Source organism: Patagioenas fasciata, chromosome W, assembly GCF_037038585.1.
Source record: "Patagioenas fasciata isolate bPatFas1 chromosome W, bPatFas1.hap1, whole genome shotgun sequence".
Classification (NCBI taxonomy): Eukaryota; Metazoa; Chordata; class Aves; order Columbiformes; family Columbidae; genus Patagioenas; species Patagioenas fasciata.
The window spans coordinates 68,142,833-68,166,948 of NC_092559.1; the positions used below are offsets into that span (position 1 = coordinate 68,142,833).

General features: G+C 46.8%; 1 protein-coding gene across 4 annotated transcripts in view; it reads left to right on the forward strand.

Annotated features, from left to right (window-relative positions):
• The window catches only part of LOC136114589 (ubiquitin-associated protein 2-like), a 101,770-nt gene extending 78,081 nt beyond the window's left edge, over positions 1 to 23,689 (forward strand). For all 4 annotated transcript variants that reach the window (XM_065859967.2, XM_065859969.2, XM_065859970.2 and 1 more), the window contains 7 exons: positions 7,792 to 7,870; positions 13,673 to 13,884; positions 19,723 to 19,822; positions 19,908 to 20,015; positions 21,482 to 21,549; positions 22,267 to 22,458; positions 23,509 to 23,689. In XM_065859967.2, the coding sequence (XP_065716039.1) occupies positions 7,792 to 7,870; positions 13,673 to 13,884; positions 19,723 to 19,822; positions 19,908 to 20,015; positions 21,482 to 21,549; positions 22,267 to 22,458; positions 23,509 to 23,604 (855 nt within the window). In that variant the 3' untranslated portion in view covers positions 23,605 to 23,689. The remainder of the gene's footprint in view (positions 1 to 7,791; positions 7,871 to 13,672; positions 13,885 to 19,722; positions 19,823 to 19,907; positions 20,016 to 21,481; positions 21,550 to 22,266; positions 22,459 to 23,508) is intronic.
• The last annotated feature ends 427 nt before the right edge of the window (positions 23,690 to 24,116 follow it).

A 24,116-nucleotide genomic window follows, 5' to 3' on the forward strand; every position in this document is an offset into this window, starting at 1 on the left:
CCATGCGGCTATTTTTAAGTGAAGAGTCTTGTGTTTGGGATGGTCTGTGCCTCTAGAGGAGGGGTGTTCAAGAGTCCTCTGGAGGTGAAGCTGAGCCAGCTAATCTGGTTATAGAGCTCTAGTGGGAAGAGGAGGTAGAGGTTGCACTTGTTAAGGCTTTAAGGTCCCCTCCAACAGCAAGGATATCATGTTCTGCTTGTATGAGAGCCACTGCCACATGTTTTATCAGAGCTTTTGGAGCAGGGGAAATGTGTTTGTGGGGGTAATGGCAAGGCAGTGACAAGCTGGGAGCCATGGCCTTGTCAGACAGCATTGTATTGAGAGATGCTGTGTTTGGGGTGCTGGCACATGCATGATGTTTCCCATACCTAGGTGCCATCGCTGCAGGAGGTAGGCTCATGTTGGAGGTCCATGGCTGGACCTTGTTTGTGTTGCCCTAGAATAGTTTGTGCTGCAAGGTGTTTTCAAGCAGTGCAATGAGGCAGTTGTCATGGCAAATGCCTGAAGTGGAAAGAGTAGCCAGATTCAGCCCAATCAAAGCAATCTCTGCTGTGCTTTTCCTTCATAGAATGGTTTGGGTTGGAAGGGACCTTTTAAAGGTCATCTAGTTCAACCCCTCTGCAATGAGCAGGAACATCTTCAACTAGATCAGGTTGTTCAGAGCCCCATCCAGCCTGGCCTTGAATGTCTCCAGGGATGGGGCATCTACCACCTCTTGTGTAAACCAACACAGGCACGTCACAAGAGCCAGAGGCCACAAATGCATTTGCAAAGAGCAAGTTTTATTTTAGTTACCTCTCTACTGGGGAATCTCTGAAGCCACACCTAAGCTCCCAGGCAGAGGTGACACAAGCGGGGATGCAGGCGCTGCAGAATTCAGCCCTGGTAGAAGATCACTGGGCTTGCTGCGTTTGCCTGTATTTCAAGGCTTCAAGCAGATGCAGCCGCCCGCTCTTTCTCACAACAAAGCAGGAATCTCAAACATAGTGATAAAGGTGCCTAGAGTTTCTCACAGGCCTATGTTATCTAACAGAGAGGTTCTATTTGTCAAGCACACAAGGTCAGTAAAACAATTAGTGTGATGTATGTGCTTTTTCTACACCACAGCTGCAAATCACTTGAGTGTATTTACATTTAACCTCCTTGCCATTCTTGCGCAATTCCCATACACCTCTCTGGGAAACTTGTTCCAGTGTTTCACCACCCTCATAGAAAAAAATTTCTTCCTTATATCTACCCTCTTTTAGTTTAAAACCATCACCCCTTATCCTATTGCTACAGGCTCTATTTAAAAGTCTGTCTCTTTCTTATAAGCTCCCTTTAAGTATTGAAAGGCTGCAATAAGGTCTATCCTGGAGCCTTCTCTTCTCCAGGCTAAAGTACCCTAACTCTCTCAGCCTTTCCTCATAGGAGAGGTGTTCCATCCCTCTGATCATTTTTGTGGCCCTCCTCTAGACCTGCCCCAACAGGTCCATATCTTCCTTGTACTGAGGGCTCCAGTGCTGATCATCAGTTGGTCTGAACCAGGATGGAAGGTAGAAAATGTTGAGGAGATAAGGACCGAAGAGATTATTCTGATTATGATGGCTAAAACCTGGCAGAGGTTTTCCAAATAAGTTGAGGAAAGTTCATCCTTGGAGAGGTGCCAAAGAGAAGAGAGGACAGGGCAACGGTGAGAGCTGGTAGGAGGAGCACCAGAGTACCTTACCACAGGTGGAACTGTAGGGTTGCAGGTGCTACCATGGTGGGTCTGTGGGTTCTGTGTGGGTGGTGCTGAGCAGGAGCCTGGTCAGGCTTGGTGGTGGTGTGGGTAGGCACTATGCCTGGGGTGCTGCTGGGTGGGTGGCTTTATGTGGTACCACGGCTTTCCTGTCATCATCATCTGGAGGTGGAGCTGTGTTTCCACCCCTGTGACACTTGATTCCAGGTGTACTGGATGCCCCTCCAAGTGAAAGCAAACTGTGGCCTGCACTCTACTGCCAAAGACAGTGAAAAAAAATGCATTAGCAATGCCAGTTGTGGGATACCACGTGGCTGCCTTGAATTCCAGTTCATATTGCAGTTCTAGCATGTCCAGCATGGCAACACTTAGTGCTGGCATGACTCCATTCAGGCCATGATAGTCTACTGTTAGCCTGCACCCTCCACTGGACTTCCACACTGGCCATATGGGACTGTTAAAGGGTGAATGAGTCTTACTAATCACTCCTTGGCTCTCCAGTTGACAAATCAATTTATGGGAGGGAATCAGAGAGTCTCAGTGTGATATTGCCTCCAGTGCACCATAGTGGTAGGAATCTGCATCTGCTTTTCTTTGACTCTCAGCAATCCTACAACAGAAGGATTCTCCAAGAGACCAGGCAAGGTGGATGATAGCTGTTAAATGTCCTCTGTCTCCATAGCTGCAATGCCAAATGCCCACCGATACCCTTTTGGGTATCTCCTGAGATAGTCTATGCCATGGATGCACGGAGCATCTGGGCCAGTCACACTGGGGTTGCTTTTGACATTCTTTTCCACTTAGGCTTCCAATACAAACAACTGTTGGGATCCCCCAGTCACTCCAGAAATACTCATGGGTTCTGCCCCTTTATAGTTTGATGGGATTAGGGTTCTGTCACCGTTTACTGCAGGGTGACAATAAACCATGGCAGATGCTCTCTGTTAACCCCCTGCCCTCCCCACCAAGGAAAGGCAATAGGAGGAAAAGGGAGAAAGACTTGCAAGTTGGAAAAAGTTAAAAATGCTTTACTAATGCTACTAATAAATAGAGAAAATAATACAAAATATACAAAAACAATCTTGAATTTCCCGGGGCAGCGCTGCCTGGCGGAGCAGGTGCTGCTCTGGCGGCTTCAGGGCAGGCACCCGGAAGTCCTGGGCTGGACTCCGCAGTAAACCAGAACTGGATTCAGGGATGCAGGGTCTGTAATCAGGCCTTGGATCACAGGCATGACAGGCAGAGTCCTCTTCAGATGCCAGCCATGGTCAAAGAGAGCAAGACCCTCATGATTTCCCACTTTTATAGGGTGTATGACGTGGATGGGATGGAATACTTGGTCAATTTTAGTCACCTGTTCTGTTTGCCCCTCCTTGCAAATACACCTCTCTCACTTATGGGACGTGCAAAATTTATCAGTAACCTTGGCTGTCATAGCAATAAGTCTAAACCTGGGCCTCTTCTGCATACCATTGCTACCATTATCAGCTCTGGAGCAAAGAGTGTCTGCAAAAACATGCAGCCAAATTCAGAAAAGTGTAGTTACTTAGAAGAACTTAGCTGAAAGGAAAATTCACTAAAAGAGAAACTGTTGTTTGTTGTTTTTTTTTTTAACAAAACCAGGACAGGTACACTGTGCACCGGTGTCTACTAGATCTTTATACTTCTGGGGGTGTGATGTGCCAGGCCATCGAATCCATACAGTCCAGTAAACTCAGTTGTCCCTTTCCCTCTGCCTGGCTGGAGGCAGGGCCTCTCTAATAGGCATCAATGAATGGGTTCGTGGTATTTACTTCTTGTGAGTATAGATTAGAAGTTCCTACAAGAGGATCAGAAGCCCTCCTACCCCCTCTGGGTAAATGCCCACTGGAGACTAGAGCAGCAATTCTGGGAGAACCCCCAGTTTTTCCTTGCAACTCACATACTCCTTCCTCTAGTACTGAGGTAGATTTTCCATCCCACTTCCTCATGTCTTCTGCATGGCCAAACAGGAAAAAACACAGGGTGTCCCATTTTGTGTACCTTTTACATCCTCTCTTGAGCAGGGGAAGTCTGTTCCTAATTGCTGAGATATTGATTCATATAGGTGGAGAGTAGGCTCTGTCCTCTTTGAGTTGCTTGATTTCCTGTAACAGTTTTTTGAAACGGTCTTTGGATTTCTTTGACAATCTCTCCACATCCAAGATGCAGGCCCATAGGTAGGAAGTGAGATTGTCCTCGTAGTTCTGGAGTTGGCCAGCCACACAATTCACTGTTGGGTCATGATCTGGCATATGACAGTGGTGCGCTCTGTGCAAATTTCCTCCACGTGGGTCGTCTACATTTGACTTCGTCTGGATCTGTGGATGCCTGCAGGTCTTCCAGGTCAGAATAAATAATTTCCCACACAGCTAATTCCCTCAGGTACTGGATACCTCTCTCCATGGTGGTCCACTTGTCTGGGTGACCTACAACATTGTCCTTGAAGAAGGGGTACCTTGCCCTCATGGCTCACAGTAGTCACCTCCAGAAGTTATGGGATTGTGCCTCTCTTGCAATTGCCCTGTCAAGGACCGCTTCCCTAGACAGAGATCCCAGCTGCCTGGCTTCTCTACCCTCTTGTTTTGGGCCACTAGCTCCATTATCCCATCATTGGAGCAGCCATGTGACGATGTTCTTGCCTTCAAGATGGCCAAAATCTGTTCATATATCTTGCAGCTCACTCTGGGAAATGGATTGGGTGATTAGCTCTTGCTCCACCTCTTGTCATGATGAGGCCCCAGTTTCTCCTTCCTCCTCCCCCATGCAAGCTGATTTTTTTTGTGTATTTCTTCTGTACGGGGGTGACTGATACCGACACGGGTTGGTAGTCTGCATAACCGGAGTCTGAGTAGCCACAGTGTGTGCTGCAGGGGTTTGAGTGGCCACAGTGGCTGTTGCGGGGGTTGCAGTAGCTGAAGTGTGTGTTGCTGAGTTCGAGTAGCCTCAAAGCCTGTTGTGGGATTTGGAGTAGCTGCAGTCCTCCTAAATAGTTTTATCACCCTGAACAAAACCTGACACACATTAAGAAGACCTAGCAATGCCAACATGTTACGTTCAACATCCCAAGGATATTCAAAATTCTCAAAAACAGCTGTAATTTGCCCTAAAAAAAAAAAAAAAAAAAGGAAGGTGTACTTAGCTCTTCTATAGGTTGGCTCTTCTGAATTAAAAACAAAAAAAATTATCCACGAAACACAAAAGGTGTGATTTTCTTTCATTTCCACTGGAGGGCTCCCCAAGTATGGCAACAGCCAAAACATCAGTGAGTTCTCACATTCTTGTCATACTAACTCCAAAACACAGTCTAGCTACTGGAAAGAAGAGCATGGGAAGTTCAGTGTGTTATCCCATTTTTCTCATACTAAATCCAAAACAAAAGTCCATGCTAGCTACTAAAAAGAAAAGATTCTAAGGACCATGAAGAAAATTAATTCAATCCCAACAGAAACAGTACAGTGTGGTATCTAGAAAGCTGCTTGGTGGAACTTAAATATGTTACATCAGATCACTTATCATTTTTCAGTCCTTTTCTGTCTCACCTTTTGAGTCTATTCTTGATATTTCAGTTTTGACTTTAGGCACTTTCTACTGTATGCCTTCTGTAGGTCAGGAAATACCTGTGTAGTTTGAAGAGCAGAGTATCTCTTGATGTTTTACTATGGGTGGACATGAAGTATGAAGATAACTGGCTTGCACTCATATTTTTTAATGATTTTTGTTTTGAATGTGTGTATGCACAGGTGTGTGGGATAGGGATATGCAGTGCTGATGTGGTTTTCCCCCACCTGAGGGGCAGTGGGAATAATTGCAATCCTTACACCCTGATTTCATGTGGATTTGGTTATGTTTTGTCTGGTTTATATAGAGGAAAACACTGGTGTGTCAGTTCCAGTTTATATCCACCAACTGTCATGGTTTAACCCCAGCTGGCAACTATGACTGTGGTAGCCACTCACTCACCCATCCAAGTGGGATGGGAGAGAGAATCAAAAGGGAAGGGAGAAACTCATGGGTTGAGATAAGAGCAATTTAATAAGATAACACACCCGCACAAAAAAAAAAAAAAAAAAAATATATATACTCCTAATAATAGCAAATATATATATAAAAATAAGTGATGCAATTGCTCACGAATACTGGTCCCATGCAGCTCATCCTAGAAAGGTGGAAATCTGGACACAATTACTGAGCCAGCAAAGTCAGCTCCAGATATATATGGAACTTGATGCTAATGGTAGGGAAAGTTCATTGACCTGCCTGGATGTCAATCCAGGTGTTGTCCTGTCTGTGCCCCCTCCCAGCTGCTATGCACCTACAGCTGAAAAGTTGAGAAACACCTTGGTCTCCTTGGCAACAGCCAAAACATCAGTGAGTTCTCACACTCTTTTCATACCAATTCCAAAACACAGTCCAGCTACTGGAAAGAAAACATTAACTCTATCCCAGCAGAGTGTTATCACATTATTCTCACACTAAATCCAAAACAAAAGACTGTGCTAGCTACTAAAAATAAATTATTCTAACTACTATGAAGGAAATTAACTCAATCCCAGCTAAACCATCGCACCAAATCCTGTTCAGATCTCTTCTCCAAATCTGCTTTTTGTGTCATTTTCCTTGGAAGAAGATGGAAGCGCTGCTTTTGAGTAACCTGCAAAAACTTTTAATAGGAATTTCATTGTGTTTTTTTAAGTGATTCATGCCAGAGTTGGTGAGGTGGGATTACCTGGGAAGGATAGGGTGATGAAGTATGTCACCATTTCAAGTCACAGAAAACACCTGCAATACTAAATCTTTGCTGGATTATTTCATGTTCAGTGATGAAGGACTGGGTGTAGGACACAGAGTGGTGATGCTCAGAAATGCAACGAAGTGGAAGGTACTGTCAACTCTGAGAAAGCATTTGAGATGCAGGGGAGTTCACAGAGGCAGGTATGAAGAAGGATGCTTTTCCAGTCTTGAAGACTCTGTGGAAATGGACATGTTAATAGTTAAAGCATTAAGTCTTAATGGATTGGAAGTGGTGAGGAGTAAACCATGAGAATTAGGAGGAAAACCGCTTATTAGAGTACCAGCCCCACATGTGGAGTTCACCCAGAGAGGGAAAGGCAAACTTTTCTATTTTTCTCCCAAACTGAAGACAAAATGCTGCTTTAGTTTTGGTTGCATGTCCTGTCATCTCTGAGTGCAAGCTTTCTAGGGTGAGGATTGTCTTGCCTTCCTGTAGATGACCTAGAAGAATGATCTAAGGCGGTGGTCTCCACCTTTTTTGGTCACACACCCCATCAGTAATGTTTGTGAGCACTCCAAATATATTTTTATTTATAATTTATATACCTATACTATTGTACTAATATGTATGTTACAAAAAATACACAAAAATAAATTTTAAAGGATGAGAGGTTAAACAAACACTATTTAAAAAATATATATATTTATTAATGGTACCAAAACCATTTTCTTCATGCACCCTAGTGGATTGTCTTGCGCACCCCACTTCAGAGACTACTGATTTGAGGTCTCCTTTAATGCAGTTTAAATAAGTTTTACAGTCATCAGGTGGTAACTCTCTTTCTCCAGTATTTTTTTAATGTTTGTGCTATTTTCCTAGCTGGCATTTTTACTTTTAGAAAACAGGGCATGGTACAAGGGTACCTTTAGACTACATCCACATTGTGATTATGGTCCTAGCCTGACCCCAGGTCTTTGGCCCCTGATGGTCTGTTGCTCTTCCAGGCACAGTCTCGCTGGAATATGACAGCTTAGAGCTGAGAGTTGGGACGGCAAAGCATTTAGTCAACTTTAACGTCTATTAAGAGATTTAAGTATTTGCATATGATATTTAAAATGTCTATAAAATAGGTTTATTTTGAAGTTGAGGATCTAAGTAAATCTTTAGTTCTGCTGTAAGCTATAGGGTCAGCTTCTGCCCAAGCTTCCTTTAGTTCTCACTTTTTAAATTTTCTCATGTATATAATACAGGGTTCATAAGAGTTGTCCAGCTCTGTTATAGTTTCAACTATTAATAAACGATTTTTTCTCTTTCTAAGGATTACTATGGAATTACATTCCCTGCTCCTGCAGCCTTGACAGGCAGAGATGGGAGCCTTGCTAACAATCCATACTCAGGTGAGTGTTTTTTAAAGATGAGGATGGTAAGATGTACTGGTTATCCTGCCATTGCTGAAAGAAGAGTCATTTTTCCCTTCCGTAAGCAGTTAAACCCATCAGTCCAAACTAAACAAAAGCAAGCAATTCCCTTTCAACCCTGATGCTTTTTTTTTTTTTTAACTTCATGGTTTTGGTCAGTAATTCAGATGTGATTTCTTCTGGGAGTAAGTTGGATAGCCTTTGAGAATAAGTGCAAAATTGTTACGAATGTAAATGGCAGTGTCATCTAGTGCCCTTCCCAAGCACATACAGGTCCTTGAAAAATATTCCGTAGCTTAGTCATTCTTCTTGAAATTCAGCTGGCTTGCTTTCCTTTTTTTGGCTCTGGAATAGACCCCCCCCCCCAGCAGCTCCTCATACTTTGTTACTGCTATTTTAGCACTTGTAGTACTTTAGCGACTCATCAGTCGCTGAGGGGAGCTGCTCTGGAGCTGACCCAGTCTGCAGTGAAGCAGCAGCTCTCTGTGCAGGGAGGGTTTTCCTGAGGCAGGGGAATGCCAGGGCAGCAGCAAGACCCGCCAGGAGACTGCAGTTCTATCATGGGAGTCACTGATGAGACCTGGGCATTGCCAGGGAAACACCATACCTATAAAGGGCTGCCTAGGGAGTGCTAGCGACCAGGAGTGCTACGAACAGAGCGGGCAGAGCATGGCATGGCAGTTTACACAGAAGGGCACGCAGAGAGGGTGGAGAAGGTCTGCCAGCTCAACCAGGGAGTAATGGTATCCACCTGGCAGAAAGCCATTGCATCTGTAAGATCAGCACCTGTGACTAATGATGCAACTACTCAAACTGAGACCTGGTGGGAAGATGCTGCCACTCAGGTGTCAGGCTGCAGGGTGTGCCTTGCTCTTAAACCAATACTGGATAGCAGCAGTGAGCACAGCTGTGGAAGGTGTGCCCAGGGAGAGGAACTCCTCTGCTTAGTGACAGAGCTGCTGGAGGTGGTGAATAGGTTGAGGAGTATCAGGGAGCACAGGAGGGAGATAGACCACTGGAGTCACACCCTACTTTCCCTGAGGCAGGCCCAGCAGGTAGGCAGGGTGCACGGTACCAAGGACACCCTCTCTGCATGGCAGAACATAGTGACTCAAGGGATAGGGGGTAATGGCACTATGTTCCTGCTCTGCACAGAAAAGTCTCTGCTGTGGCTACCCCACCTACCCAGGTTCCCTTGCACAACAGGTATGAGGCTCTGCAAGTGGAACCAAACGACATTATTAAGGAAGATGGTACAACTAAGTTGGAGGTGCTGCAGAGGTTAAGTTGGTCTGCACCTGCCATCAAAACTCCTGCTATAAAGAAAAAAAGACAGATTGTTATCATAGGAGACTGCCTTCTGAAGGGAACAGAAGGTTCTATATGCAGACTGAACCCACTTCCTAGGGAAGACTGCTGCCTCTTTGGGGCCAGGTTAAAGATGTGAAGAGAGAACTTCCTGCCCTGGTAAGGCCCTCAGATTATTATCCATTATGGATTTTCAAGTAGGAAGTGATGAGGTTGCAGTGGGAAATCCGAAGGCAATCAAGAGGGACTTCAGGGCCTTGGGATGACTAGTTAAAAGATTAGGAGCACAAGTAGTGTTCTCCTCTGTCCTTCCAGTTGCAGGGTATGATGAGAGAAGATACAGGAAGACCCACCAGATCAATACTTGGCTACAGGACTGGTGTCACTGGCAGAATTTCAGGTTTTTTGATCATGGGTCAGTTTACATGACATCTGGCCTGCTGGCGACAAATGGGATACACCTGTCTGAAAGGGGGAAAAGGATCCTTGGACAGGAGTTAGCAGAGCTCACTGAAAGAGCTTTAAACTAGATTTGAAGGGGGAAGGGGAGAAAACCAAGCACAGCAGAGACAAACCCAAGCGTGGTGTGCCAATGGTAGAAGGATGGGGTGCTAGCAAGGCCCTTTGGTCTGCTGTCTCAGTGGAGGTAGGGGATGAAGAACCATATGGCAGCAAAGACACAAGGGTTATTGATGTGTTAGAAACCAGGGAAGCATCTGAGAATGGCCACGAAGGAATTAGGGCTTCTCCCCACAAAAAGGTGAAGGGATCAATAGCTCAGTGGAAGTGTACCTATAACAATGTATGCAGCATGAGCAACAAAAAGGAGGAGCTGGAAGCCATTGTGCAGCAGAAAACCTATTATATAGTTGACATCACAGGAACATCACACAACTGGAGTGCTGCAATGGATGGCTATAAACTCTTCAGAAGGGATAGGCAAGGATGGAGAGGAGGTGGGGTAGCCTTGTGTGTTAGGGAATGTTTTGATTGTCTGGAGCTTGATGAGGGTGAGGTTGAGTGTTTATGAGTAAGAAGGGGGGGAAGGCCAACAAGGCAGGTATCCTAGTGGGAGTCTGTTACAGACCATCCAACCAGGATGAAGAAACAGATGAAATATTCTGCAGGCACCTGGGAGAAGTCTCACAATTGCTAGCCCTTGTTCTTGTGGAGGGCTTCAACTTACTAGATGTCTGCTGGAAATACAACACAGCAGTCTAGGAGGCTCCTGGAGTGTATGGAAGACAACTTCCTGACACAGCTGGTTAGTGAGCCTACTAGGGAAGGTGCCCCATTGCACCTGTTGTTTGCAAACAGAGGAAAACTTGTGGGTGATGTGACGGTCAGAAGTCACCTTACGCATAGCGATCATGAAATGATCAAGTTTTCTATTTTTGGAGAAGGAGGGGGATCAGCAGAACTGCTACCTTGGACTTCTGAAGGGCACACTTTGACCTGATTAGGAGGCTGGATGAAAGAGTTCCTTGGGAGGCAGTCCTGAAGGACAAAGGAGTTCAGGAAGGCTGGATATTCTTTAAGAAGGAAATCTTAGAGGCATAGGAGCAGGCTGTCCACATATGCTGAAAGATGAGCCGGCAGGGAAGAAGACCAGCCTGGCTGGACAGAGAGCTTCGTCTGGAACTCAGGAATAAAAGGAGAATTTATAACTTTTGGAAGAAGGGGCAGGCAACTCAGGAGAACAACAAGGATGCCGTGAAGTTATGCAGGGAGAAAATTAGAAGGGTCAAAGCCCAACTAGAGTTGGGCCTGGCTACTGCTGTAAAAGGGAACAAAAAATGATTATATAAATACATTGGCAACAAAAGGAGAATCTTCACTCTCTGGTGGATGCGGGGGGAAACATTGTGACAGAAGATGAGGGAAAGGCTGAGTTACTAAATGCCTTGTTTGCCTCAGTCTCTAATACTAAGGCCAGTTGTGCTCCAGGTACACAGCCCCATGAGCCAGAACACAGACATGGAGAGCAAAATGAAGCCCCAATAAGGGAAATAGTTAGTGACCTGCTACACCACTTAGGCACGCACAAGTCTATGGGGCCAGATGGAATACTTCCAAGCATTCTGAGGGAGCTGGCGGAGGTGCTCACCAAGCCACTTTCAATTATTTATCAGCAGTCCTGGATAAGCAGAGAGGTCCTAGTTGACTGGAAGTACGCAGATGTGACACCCGTCTACAAACAAGGAAGGAGGATCCAGGGAATAACAGGCCTGTTGGTCTGACCTTGGTGCCAGGCAAAGTCATGGAACAGATCATCCTGAGTGCCATCATGCGGCACATACAGGACAACCAAGTGATCAGGCCCAGTCATCATGGGTTATGAAAGGCAGGTCCTGCTTGACCAACCTGATCTCCTTCTATGAAAAAGTGACCCACTTAGTGGATGATGGAAAGGGTGTCAATGTTGTATACTTGCATTTCAGTAAAACCTTTGACACTTTCCCACAGCATTGTCCTGGAGAAGCTGGCAGCTCATGGCCAGGATGGGTGTACTCTGTGATGGATAAAGAACTGGCTGGATGGCTGGGCCCAAAGACTTGTGGTGAATGGAGTCAAATCCAGTTGGTGGCCGGCCATGAGTGATGTTCCCCAGGACTCAGTATTGGGGCCAGTTCTGTTTAATCTCTTTATCAATGATCCGGATGAGGGGATTGAGTTCACACTCAGTAAGTTTGCAGATGACACCAAATTGGGTGGGAATGTTGATCTGCTGGAGAGTAGGAAGGCTATACAGAGGGATCTGGACCGGCTGGATTGTTGGGCTGAGGCCAATTGTATGAGGTTTAACAAGGCCAAGTGCCATGTCCTGCACTTGGGTCACAACAACCCCATGCAATGCTACAGGGTTGGGGAAGAGTGGCTGGAAAGCTGCCTGGCAGAAAAGGGCCTGGGTGTGTTGGTTGACATCCAGCTGAATATGAGCCAGCAGTGTGCCCAGGTGGCCAACAGGACTAAGGGAAGTGATCATCACTGTGTACTTGGCACTGGTGAGGCCGCCCCTCGAATACTGTGTTCCATTTTGGGCCCCTTACTACAAGAAAGACCTTGACGTGCTGGAGGGAGTTCAGAGAAAGGCAATGAAGCTGGCTAAGGCTCTGGAGAACAAGTTTTATGAGTAGTGGGTTCATTTAGTCTGGAGAAGAGGAGGTTCAGTTTTCTACCTGCAAGTTCAACTACCTGAAAGGAGGTTGGAGCATGGAGGATGTTGGTCTCTTTTCCCAAGTAGCAAGTGATGGGACAAGAGGAAATGGCCTCAAGGTGCGCCAGGGGAGGTTTAGATTGGATATTAGCAAAAATTTGTTCACAGACAGGGTTGTCAGGCATTGGAACAGGCTGCCCAGGGAAATGGTTGTGTCACCATCCCTGGAGGTGTTTAAAAGATGCATAGATTATATTTTTAGAGATATGGTTTAGAGCCAGTGTTAGGTTAATGGTTGGACTTGATGATCTTGAGGGTCTCTTCCAACCAAAATGATTTGATTATTCTGTGTTCCCAGCAGGAGCTGCATCTGGCAGGCTCTCCCTCACCGTCCCCAAATCTAATGGACTTCATTCCCAGAAGCGTGTCATCTAAGAAGCCCTTCCTCATTCCTTCTCTTGCTCTTTTTTTTATCAGCCTATAAACATTACATTAATGGATTTTTAGCCACTGGTTTTATTTCACTGACATCTGATTACAGCTTAAAACTGTAGCCGTAGGTGTTATAATTCCTATAAAACTGTTATTAAGTGTTGTCATACTTTTTGGTAACCAACATAAAGGAATACTAGTTGGGAATGAGACTGATATATTTCACCTCCCAAAAACACGTGAAAAAGCTGCTCTGTAGGCTGCCAGAAAATGCAAGTGTTTGGGAGTTTCCTGCTACATAACCGCTTCTCTCGGGGCCTGCGATGCAAGCCTTGCTTTCCTGGCCTTCAGTTACTGTCTCCAGAACTTTGGTGATGTGAGGAAATGGACATCTAACTAGTCATGCTTGACAAATAAACAGACATTGCCAAAAATATGCCTATCACCGCCTATAAATCCTAACTTGCTTTCAGCCCATGAAGCTTAGCTAATCAGTTTAACCTCTAGGAGAGTCACACTTTAACCCAAAAACCATTTGCTCTTTGGCTATTTACCATACTTCTGCTTTTAGCAAGTTTGATTGCAATGATCTGATAGTAATTAATCTGGTCAGACCATGTGAGATAGGGAAGTATTGGTATCTCCATTTTATCAGTGGATTTAGCCATGGCTCAGAGTTCCGTGCCATGCACAAGCAATGTCCCCATGGCTATCAGGAACAGAGACTGGGAGAGTTCTTCCTGTGAACAACTGCAGCCTTTCAAGTGCAGGATGTCCTCTCTTCTGTAGTTGTCTACTTGTATTCAGAGGATTTGAATGCTTTGAATCCCCTACTTTTGGAGTAGCTTTGATAGCTTTTCTGATCATTTTTTTTTCTTTCACAGGTGACATAAAATTTGGCCGTGGGGATTCTGCCTCTCCTACTCCTGCTACCACGCTCGCCCAGCCACAGCAGAACCAGACGCAGACTCACCATACAACTCAGCAGCCCTTCCTTAACCCCACCCTGCCCCCAGGGTACAGCTACACTGGGTTACCTTATTATACTGGTGTGCCTGGTGTACCCAGTGCATTCCAGTATGGGCCAACCATGTTTGTAAGTGCGACAGCCTAATCCGTAACACTTCCTTCTTGCCTCTCTAGTTTTCTTCTCCAGCCCAAACCTTCTACATCTTGGAATTATAGGATGGTTTGGGTTGGAAGAGACCTTTAAAGATCACCTAGTCCAACCCCCTGTGATGAGCAAGGACATCTTTCACTAAATCAGGCTGCTCAGAGCCCCATCCAAACTGACTTTGAACACTTCCAATGACAGGGCATCCACAACTTCTCTAGGCAGCCAGTATCTCACCACCTTCATCGTAAAAAAAAATTAATAGAATCATAGAATAGTTTGGGTTGGAAGGGACCTTCAAAGGTCATCTAGTCCAACCCCCCCTGTAATGAGCAGGGACATCTTCAGCTAGATCAGGTTCCTCAGAGCCCCATACAGCCTGGCCTTGAATGTTTCCAGGGATGGGGTATCTATCACCTCTCTGGGCAACCTGTGCCAGTGTTTCGCCACTCGTAAAAAATTTCTTCCTCACGTCTAGCCTGACTCTCCCCTCCTTTAGTTTAAAACCATCACCCCTTGTCCTATCATAACAGGCCCTGCTAAAAAAGTCTGCGCCCCTTTTTAAGTACTGAAAGGCCGCAATAAGGTCTCCCCAGAGTGTTCTTTCTCCAGGCTGAACAACCCCAACTCTCTCAGCCTGGAGAGGAGAGGAGTTCCAGCCCTCTGATCATTTTGGTGGCCCTCCTCTGGGCCCTCTCCAACAGGTCCATGTCTGTCCTGTACTAAGGGCTCCAGGGGTGGACACAGTACTCCAAGTGGGGTCTCACCAGAGCAGAGTAGAGGGGCAGAATCACCTACCTTGACCTGCTGGCCATGCTTCTTTTGATGCATCCCAAGATAAGATTTACCTTCTGGGCTGCAGTCATACATTGCTGGCTCATGTCCAATCTTTCATCCACCAGTACCCCCAAGTCCTTCTCTGCAGGGCTGCTCTCAATCCCTTCATCCCCCAGCCTGTATTGATACCAGGGATTGCCCCAACACAGGTGCAGGACCTTGCACTTGGCCTTGTTAAACCTCATGAGGTTCACATGGGCCCACTTCTTGAGCTCGTCCAGGTCCCTCTGGATGGCATCCTGTCCCTTAGGTGTGTCAACTGCACCACTCAGCTTGGTGGTATCCACAAACCTGCTGAGGGTGCACTCGATCCCATGGTCTATGTAATTGCTGAATATAATGAACAGTATTTGTCTGAGTACAGATCCCTGAGGGACACCACTTGTCACTGGTGTCCATCCAGACATTGAGTCATTGACCACTACTCTCTGGGTGTGACCATCCAGCCAGTTCCACTTCCACACAACAGTCCACTCATCAAATCCATATCACAGTATCACACAGTATCACAGTATGTTTGGGATTGGAAGGGACCTCAGAAGATCATCCAATCCAATCCCCCTGCTGGAGCAGGAACGCCTAGGAGAGGTTGCACAGGAATGTGTACAGGCAGGCTTTGAATGTCTCCAGGGAAGGAGACTCCACAACCTCCCTGGGCAGCCTGTTCCAGTGCTCTGTCACCCTCACTGAGAAGAAGTTCTTTCTCAAATTTAAGTGGAACTTCTTGTGTTCCAGCTTGATCCCATTGCCCCTTGTCCTATCATTGTTTGCCACTGAGAAGAGCTTGGCTCCATTCTCATGGCACTCACCCTTTATATATTTATAAACATTAATAAGGTCACCCCTCAGTCTCCTCTTCTCCAAACTAAAGAGCCCCAGCTCCCTCAGCCTTTCTTCATAAGGGAGGTGCTCCACTCCCTTAATCATCTTTGTTGCCCTACGCTGGACCCTCTCCAGCAGTTCCCTGTCCTTCTTGAACTGAGGGGCCCAGAACTGGACACAATATTTCAGATGGGGTCTCACCAGGGCGGAGTAGAGGGGAAGGAGGACCTCTCTCGATCTACTGACCACCCCCTTTGTAATACACCCAAGGATGCCATTGGCCTTCCTGGCCACAAGGGCACAGTGCTGGCTCATGGTCATCCTGTTGTCCACCAGGACCCCCAGGTCCCTTTCCCCTACACTGCTCTCTAATATGTAATTTCCCAACCTATACTGGAACCTGGGGTTGTTCCTGCCCAGATGCAGGACTCTACACTTGCCCCTGTTAAATTTCATCAGGTTATTTCCCGCCCAACTCTCCAGCCTGTCCAGGTCCCGCTGGATGGCAGCACAGCCTTCTGGCGTGTCAGCCACTCCTCCCAGCTTAGTGTCATCAGCAAACTTGCTGATAGTACACTCAATTCCCTCGTCCAAATAGTTAATGAATATATTGAGTAATATTGGCCCCAGTACTGACCCCTGAGGCACTCCACTAGATACTGGCCTCCAACTGGACTCCGCACCATTGACCACCACTCTCTGGCTTCTCTCTTTAAGCCAGTTTGCAACCCACCTCACTACTCTATTGTCTAGACCACACCTTCTCAATTTAGCTGTGAGGATGCTGTGAGAGACTGTGTCAAAGGCTTTACTGAAGTCTAGGTAGACCACATCCACCACTCTGCCATCATCCATCCACCTTGTTACATTCTCATAAAAGGCTATGAGGTTGGTCAAGCATGACTTCCCCTTGGTGAAGCCATGCTGACTGCCCCTAATGACCCTCTTATCCCTGATGTGCCTTGAGATGACACCAAGGATAAGCTGTTCCATTACTTTCCCAGGGACAGAGGTGAGGCTGACCGGTCTATAATTACCCGGGTCCTCCTTCTTGCGCTTTTTGAAGACTGGAGTGACATTTGCTTTCCTCCAGTCCTCGGGCATCTTTCCCGTTTCCCAAGACTTGGCAAAAATGATGGATAGCGGTCCAGCAATGACTTCAGCCAGCTCCCTCAGCACCCGTGGATGCATCCCATCTGGACCCATGGACTTATGTATGTCCAGACTATTTAATTGCTCCCTAACCCAGTCCTCATCGACTAAAGCAAACTCCTCCATTGACCTGGCTTCATCCGGGGTCTCAGGGGTACAGGGTTCCCCAGGAGAGTAGACAGAGACAAAGAAGGCATTCAGCAATTCTGCCTTCTCTGTGTCTTCTGCCACCAGGGCACCCACCGCATTCATCAGTGGGCCTACATTGCTTCTGGTATTAGTTTTATCTGCTATGTATTTGAAAAAGTTCTTTTTGCTGTCCTTGACCCCTCTTGCCAGCTGTAATTCTAAGGAGGCCTTGGCTACCCTAGCTGCCTTCCTACATCTCTCTATTTTAGTGATAAGGGTGTTGTGCAGGATTGTGTCAAAGGCTTTGCACAAGTCCGGATAGATGACATCCATAGCCCTGCCTTTGCCCACTGATGTAATTACTCCATCATAGAAGGCCACTAGGTTGATCAAGCAGGCCTTGCCCTTGGTGAAGACATGCTGGCTCCCTGGAATCAAGTCCCTGTCCTCCATGTGCCTTAGTATAACTTCTAGGAGGATCTGTTCCATGATCTTCCCAGACATAGAGGTGAGGACTGACAGGTCGGTAGTTCCCAGGGTCCTCCTTTCTACCCTTTTTAAAAATGGGTGTGATGTTTCCCTTTTTCCAGTGACCAGGGACTTCATCTGACTGCCATGACATCTCAAATATCATGGAGAGTGGCTTGGCACCTACAGCAGCCAATTCTCTCAGGACTCTGGGATGCATCTTTTCAGGGCCCATAGATTTATATATGTTCAGGTTCCTCAAGTGATCACAAACCTGATCTTCTCTTACAGTGTGAGAGACTTTGCTTTCCCAGTCCCCATCTTGTAGTTCATCCACTCGAGAGGTGTGAGAAGAGAGTTTGCCAGTGAAGCCTGAGGAAAAGAAGTTGTTGAGAACCTCAGCCTTCTCCTTGTCCCTTGTTACCAGTTTACCAGTCTTCCTCATCGGGGGGCATGCTTCCTCTGACCTTCCTTTTCTGGTTGACATACCTGTAGAATCCCTTCTTGTTATTCTTTGTGTCCCTTGCCAAGTTCAGCTCCAGCTGCACCTTAGCCTTCCTGACCCCATCTCTGCACAACTGGGCAGCGTCCCTATGCTCTTCCCAGGATACCCGTCCCTGCTTCCACTGCCTGGGCATTCCCTTCTTGACCTTTAGTTTGACCAGCAGGTCTCGACTCAGCCATGCCAGGCTCTGTCCTTCCTTACCTGATTTCTTACACCTAGGGATCATGACCTCTTGTATTCTATGGAAAGCATCCTTAAAATCTGCCAGCTCTGTTCTGCTCCCTTGTCCCTGAGGGCAGTTTCCCAGGGGTCCTGTCGACTAACTCCTTGAAGAGCTGGAAGTTGGCTTTCCTAAAATTCAGGGTCCTGACTTTTCGCCTGACCCACATCCCTCAGGACTGCAAACTCCATGAGCATGTGATCACTGCAGCCCAGGCTGCCTCCAATCTTGATGTCACCAATTAGCTCACTTGCATGGGTGACCATGAGGTCAAGTATTGCATCCCCTTGGTAGGGCTGTCTGTTACCTGGCTGAGGAAGTTATCCTCAATGCACTCCGGGAGTCTCCCGGGTTGCCTACAACTCACCGTGCCACTTTTCCAGCAGATGTCAGGGTGGTTGAAGTCCCCCAGCAGAAGAGCCTGCAAGCACAATGCCTCCTGTAGCTGGAGTAAGAAGGCTTCATCAGTAGTTTCCCCTGATTGGATGGCCTGTAGTAGACACCAACCATGAGGTTTCCTTTGTTGCCCTGGTCTCTGATTCTTACCCATAAGCTTTCAACCTGCTTGTGGCTGTTCTTCAGAGACAGCTCTTCACACTCTATCGATCTCTTGATGTAGAGGGCATTTCTTCCTTATGTTCCATCTAAATCTACCCTCTTTCAGTTTAAAACCATTGCCCCTTGTCCTGTCACTACAGGCCCTACTAAAACATCTCTCTGTCCTTCTTATAAGCCCCCTTTAAGTACTGAAAGGCTGCAATAAGATCTCCCCAGAGCTTTCTCCAGGCTGAATAACCCCTATTCTCTCAGCCTTTCTTCATAGCAGAGGTGTTCCTTCCCTCTGATCATTTTTGTGGCCTTGCTCTAACAGGTCCATGTTTTTTTTTTTTTTTTTTTTTTTTTGTGCTGAGGGCCCCAGAACTGAATATGGTGCTCCAGGTGGAGTCTCATGACAGCAGAGTCATCTTCCCCAGTCTGCAAGGGATCTCCAAACACATGCAAGCATGAGAAAATAACTGCTCTCTCTTCCCCAGGAAAATGTGAAATTTAAAATGTCCCAAGTCATGGACTCCTGCACAGGTTATTGTAAAGAACAGACAGCTACAGCTCATGGACTTTGTTCCTGAAAGCCCATAGCATCCTCTGGAGAGTCAAAGGGAAACCCAAAGCTGAGTCAGCAATCATTTCAAGAATGGAGGAGACCCCATTAAGTCAGAGAGCAAGGCTGTTAGTTTCATGAGGGAGACTGTAATTTGGGAAGAAGACATGCTCCAGGTAGAAGGGTAGATGAGTATTTTAAGGCCCTGTACAACTGTGTTTTTTGAAACAGCCTCAGGCAGCAGTTGGTGTTTCTTTTGATTCTGGAGGGAGAGCACTATGGTTGCTCCTTCTTGGTTTTGTGGGTGAGAATTTGCCGTTTATAGTCAGTGTATGAAAGAAATACACAGCCTGTTCTGAGACAAGGTTGCACTGCAATCAGAGGGGTGGTTCTAGCAGAAAATTTGAGCCTTGCACAAAGCCACTGCAGCAAGTTACTGCTGGAAGTGTGAATGCCATGTCCCATGTCATCTTGGTTCTCCCAACTCCAGATTAAATTTCCCATGTGAGGTGGAGGTGCCTTCCCCAGAGGGAGCTTGTGTTTTGCGTGCTATTCCCCAGTTACAGCACCTTTTGTTCCTTTGTCCAGGTACCTCCAGCATCTGCTAAACAGCATGGAGTCAACCTGAACACTGCCTCGGCTCCTTTCCAGCAAGCTAGTGGCTATGGGCAGCACAGCTACGGAGCAGGTATGCTTACCACTGCGCTTTTCATGTGAGCATCTGCAGAGCTGCTTGCATACTGTTAACACCTTGTCTTGTACCACACCGGCAGGCTATGATGACTTAATGCAGGGAACAGCAGCTGGAGATTACAGCAAAGGAGGCTACAGTGGGTCATCTCAAGTACAAAGCAAATCTGCTGGCACTGGACCTGGGAAAGGTAACACATGAGACTTGAGGTTGCTCTTGAGTGAGTAGGATTTAGTAGGGCAAACTCCCAGTGCTGCGCAGTCAACACAGCAGCTAGTTCTAAATAGGGTCAAGATCCAAGTTGTTTCTCCATCTCCTGTATACAAAATGCATTTTTTAATGGCCCACATGTTCCTTTGAATAAGGATTTGCATGGCTGATACACTGCTTTGTTCACAATTATACATGGGAGAAATTATGAGCTGTTTCCTCTGCCAAAGTTTTCTTTGCTGAAGTGTATGGTGGTCCTGCAGCAGTGCCATGTTTTTGAAGCCTAAGCAGTTGTATGCTGCTGCTGAAATGGTCCTCTGCCAAATGAAGACTAGATTTTGAGTTTCTCGGTAGGCACCTGAGATAGACCTGTGTTAGAAGCAAGCAGGGTAGTTGGCACATCTCTGGGCTGTTGTTTCAGCTGCTGTCCGTATACCTTGTAACTCATCACATTGTTTCATGCCTGGAAATGTTTCCTTTGTGACTGTAAAGGCTGAAGAATTTATACAGCTTATATAAAAGCCTAATTCTGCACATGCTGATTAGACCTGAGAAACGTATACTGAATTGCTTAGCACTATTATAGTTCATCCTTGAACTTAAGCAAATACCAAGTCTTTGCCATGCATTTGAAACTCCAACTGGACTGTCTTCAGCCAAGAGCTGGTCATGCTTTCCTCTGTGGAGGCGCAATCCAAAAAAAAAAGCAATGTCCTAGGAAGGGTACAACCTCAGAGCAGTGCACACCCTCTTGAGTCCAGTCCTCTGATTCACTGGCCAAAGGAACTGCTGGTTTTATTCTGATCCAAGTGAAATTATTAGAGCCAGTCCTTATAAAACTGAATAATTAGCTGGTTTGAGAGTCACCTCGCTGGTGAGTGTTTCTGAGCCTGTTGTGGCACGAGCTGGTCCAGGTGAAAGCCAGGCTGATTCAGTGATATTAATTCTCTCAGGACAGAGTAACACTGCAGACCTGGATGTAAAAGGACAAGGGCTCAAATGTGTAGCAGATGCTGAGTCTCATTGCTCAGTTCATTACTGGAAAGCACTTGAATGCTGCAGTAGAGCCAAATGCATCCCTAAGCTTAGGGCAAAGCTGGCTTTTCGTGAGATGGTGCAGCCAGATGCTGCCTGGTGAAGTGTATTTGAATCCAAGCAATAACTGCTAGGTCATGGATGTGAGTGATTTATCCCAGTGGGCTGGTTTCCCGCTTTGCAGCAGGAGTGAGGAACTGAGCCCTTTCTTCTGTTCCCATGTGAGGGTCTGACAGCACAGAGAACCCCACCAGGCTGGCTGGCAGCAGCAGCAGGGCATGTGGTACAGTGACTGAGGACAAAGGTACATCCACCAAGGCTGCCAGAGGTGCTGGCAGCAAAGCACAAGGCTCATGCTGGGTAGTGGTTGACTTACTTTCTCATTGTCAATGGCTTTTTTTTGTTTTCCAGGTATTTCTGTGACCTCAAGTAACACAGGTGTGCCTGATATCAGTGGCTCAGTCTATAACAAGACTCAGGTAAGCAATGCTGGACTCTCCTCATCCATGTCCTGAGGCCAGGCTGATGGCTCCCCCTGCGGAGTGCTGGCTGCTAGGGCCATTCCCAGGCCAGTCAGTCTCAGCAGGCTGTGGCATTTCTTATGCTGGCTTTGTTTGAGAAGAGCCTTGTCCACTGTCCCACCACTTCTGCCATGTCAGCTCCTGAACAGCAGCTGCTGGCATAGGCATCACACTCTATGCCACTGACCCACTCATGCTGTGTCCTGGGTGCAAATGAAGTGTTGACAGCACAGTCAAAATAGCCCCCAAAGCAGGTGAGTCAAGAGGCCCAGTCAAGCTTTGGCCAGGGGGAGGAAAATCTTATTGCAAGTTCTTATTGTGTTCTTGTTGGGCCTCAGTGGGTAGGTTGAGTAATTCTAGCCTGAGCCCTCACAATGTGTGATGGACTGATTTCAGGTAGCTGCTGCCATCCCATGTCCCACTGAGTAAAAAGGTCAGGGTAAAAAGGAGCACAGTAGCTGTGGAAATAAAATGTTGGAGGCATTTGTGCAGAAGTATGGATGAGAACAGGAGCTGAAACTCACCTGTTGAAATGCTCTCAAGTGTGACTTGGCTCGCTCATGGGGTTGGTAAAAGGTTCAGGTTATGTGTGTTTGGGCCACTTTTGTTCTTGTCTGGTCACCGTGGGGCTACTGATACCAGTCTCTTATGCTGTCTGCCTCACCTCCCGTGCAGACATTTGACAAGCAGGGATTCCATGCTGGCACACCGCCTCCTTTCAGCCTGCCCTCTGCTCTTGGATCGACTGGGCCCCTGAACCCTGGTGCTGCCCCGGGTTATGCTCCAGCCCCATTTCTTCATATCCTGCCAGCGCATCAGCAGCCTCATTCTCAGATGCTGCATCACCATCTTCAGCAAGATGGGCAGGTGAGTTGTCCCCTTCCACATCTACAGAATGCCTGAGGGGAGATTGCTCACATCCACATCCCAGCAGGGTCTTGGGGATTTTTGTTTCCTTCTGTTTTTTTGCTTTGCTCATTGGGAAAGGGCCTTGACAATGATTGCAGAGTGACAAGCAAGTGCGAAGTCCTGCACCTGGGGAGAAACAACCCTATGTTCCAGTATATGCTGGGGGCCAAAGCAGCTTGGCAGAAAAGGCCCTGGGCATCCTGGTAGACACCAAGTTGACCATGAGCCAACAATGTGCCCCTGCTGCAAAGGCGGCAATCTTCTGGGCTGCATTAGGCAAAGTACTGCCAATAGGTCAAGGGAGATGATTCTTCCCCTCTGCTCAGCACTGGTGAGGCCACACATGAAGTACTGTGTCCAGTTCTGGGCTCCCTAGTACAAGAGAGACATTGATGTATTGGAGAGTTCAGCCCCAAGGAAGATGAAGGGAATAGATCATCTCTCATATGAGGAAAGGCTGAGAGAGATGGGACTGTTCAGCCTGGAGAAGGCTCAGGAGGGAATCTTAATGTGAATACCTGAAGGGAGAGTGTAAAGGGGATGGAACCAGGCTCTTGTCAGTGGTGCCCAGTGTCAGGACCAGAGACAATGGGCACAGACTGAAACAGAGGAAGCTTGGAGTCCAGAAATAGGAAATGACTTCTCTCTCTGAATGTGTGACATCCTTGGCTGGTGCACCACCTCAGTTTACCTTGAGAGAGCTCCTTTGCTGTCCCCAGTCCTGTTCCTCTCCTTTCCTGTGCTTGAGCCTGTCTTGGGTGGGGAGTGGTGGGATGGTGCATCCTGCACTCCTCCCTCTCTGTGGCCACTTGTCCTGGATTGCGAGATGTGGAGAAGTTGCAAAGCAGAAATTGATCCACTCAGGGGGCAGCATCACTGCATTGGGAGGTATCAGGGCTGTCCCTGGGTGTGGCAGCTCTTCTGCTGATATATGGACAGGTTTGTCTTCCTGGGAGTGCTGGTGCTATGGCAGCTGATGCTTGTGTCTCCTTTCTTTCCAATTTCTAGGGTGGATCTGGCCAACGCAACCAACCCAGCACCATGCAGCAAAAGTCTCAGGCTACCAAAACCACCTATGGCACTTCTCCATATTGGACAAACTAAATCCAAAACAAGGGAGGAGGGAGAGAATGAGAGGAAGAGAAAACAACAAAAGAAAAGAGAACAGGGAAAAAAAAAAAAGCTGAAGCCCATTACTGGAATTATTAGAAGTAACTGCTCAGCCAAATGTCTATGCGGGGAAAACTGCGGCCAGTCAGCCATCCTCTGTGTGACTCACCTGCTTCCTCTTTGAGTTGCTGTTGTATGTAATATATTTATGTATGTATTTGTAAATGTAATAGAGCCTAAATGTGGTTTTCTGCATCTTGCAGCCGCTTTTTTTTCTTTGTAGGAAAACAAATTATTCATTTCCCATCTGCAACAGGGCATCCTTTCTTGTTTTTTAAGCTTTATAACTCTGTCAAAGACAAACTGCGCCCTTTTTTCAAGCTGGAGCCCATTTATTTAATGCAGTTATAAATTCAGACAAATAAGGAAGCCTGCCCCCTACCCCCAATATAGCTGTTATTTTAAAGAGGAGGAAAAAAAAAATCTTTTATGGCCCTTCCCCTTTC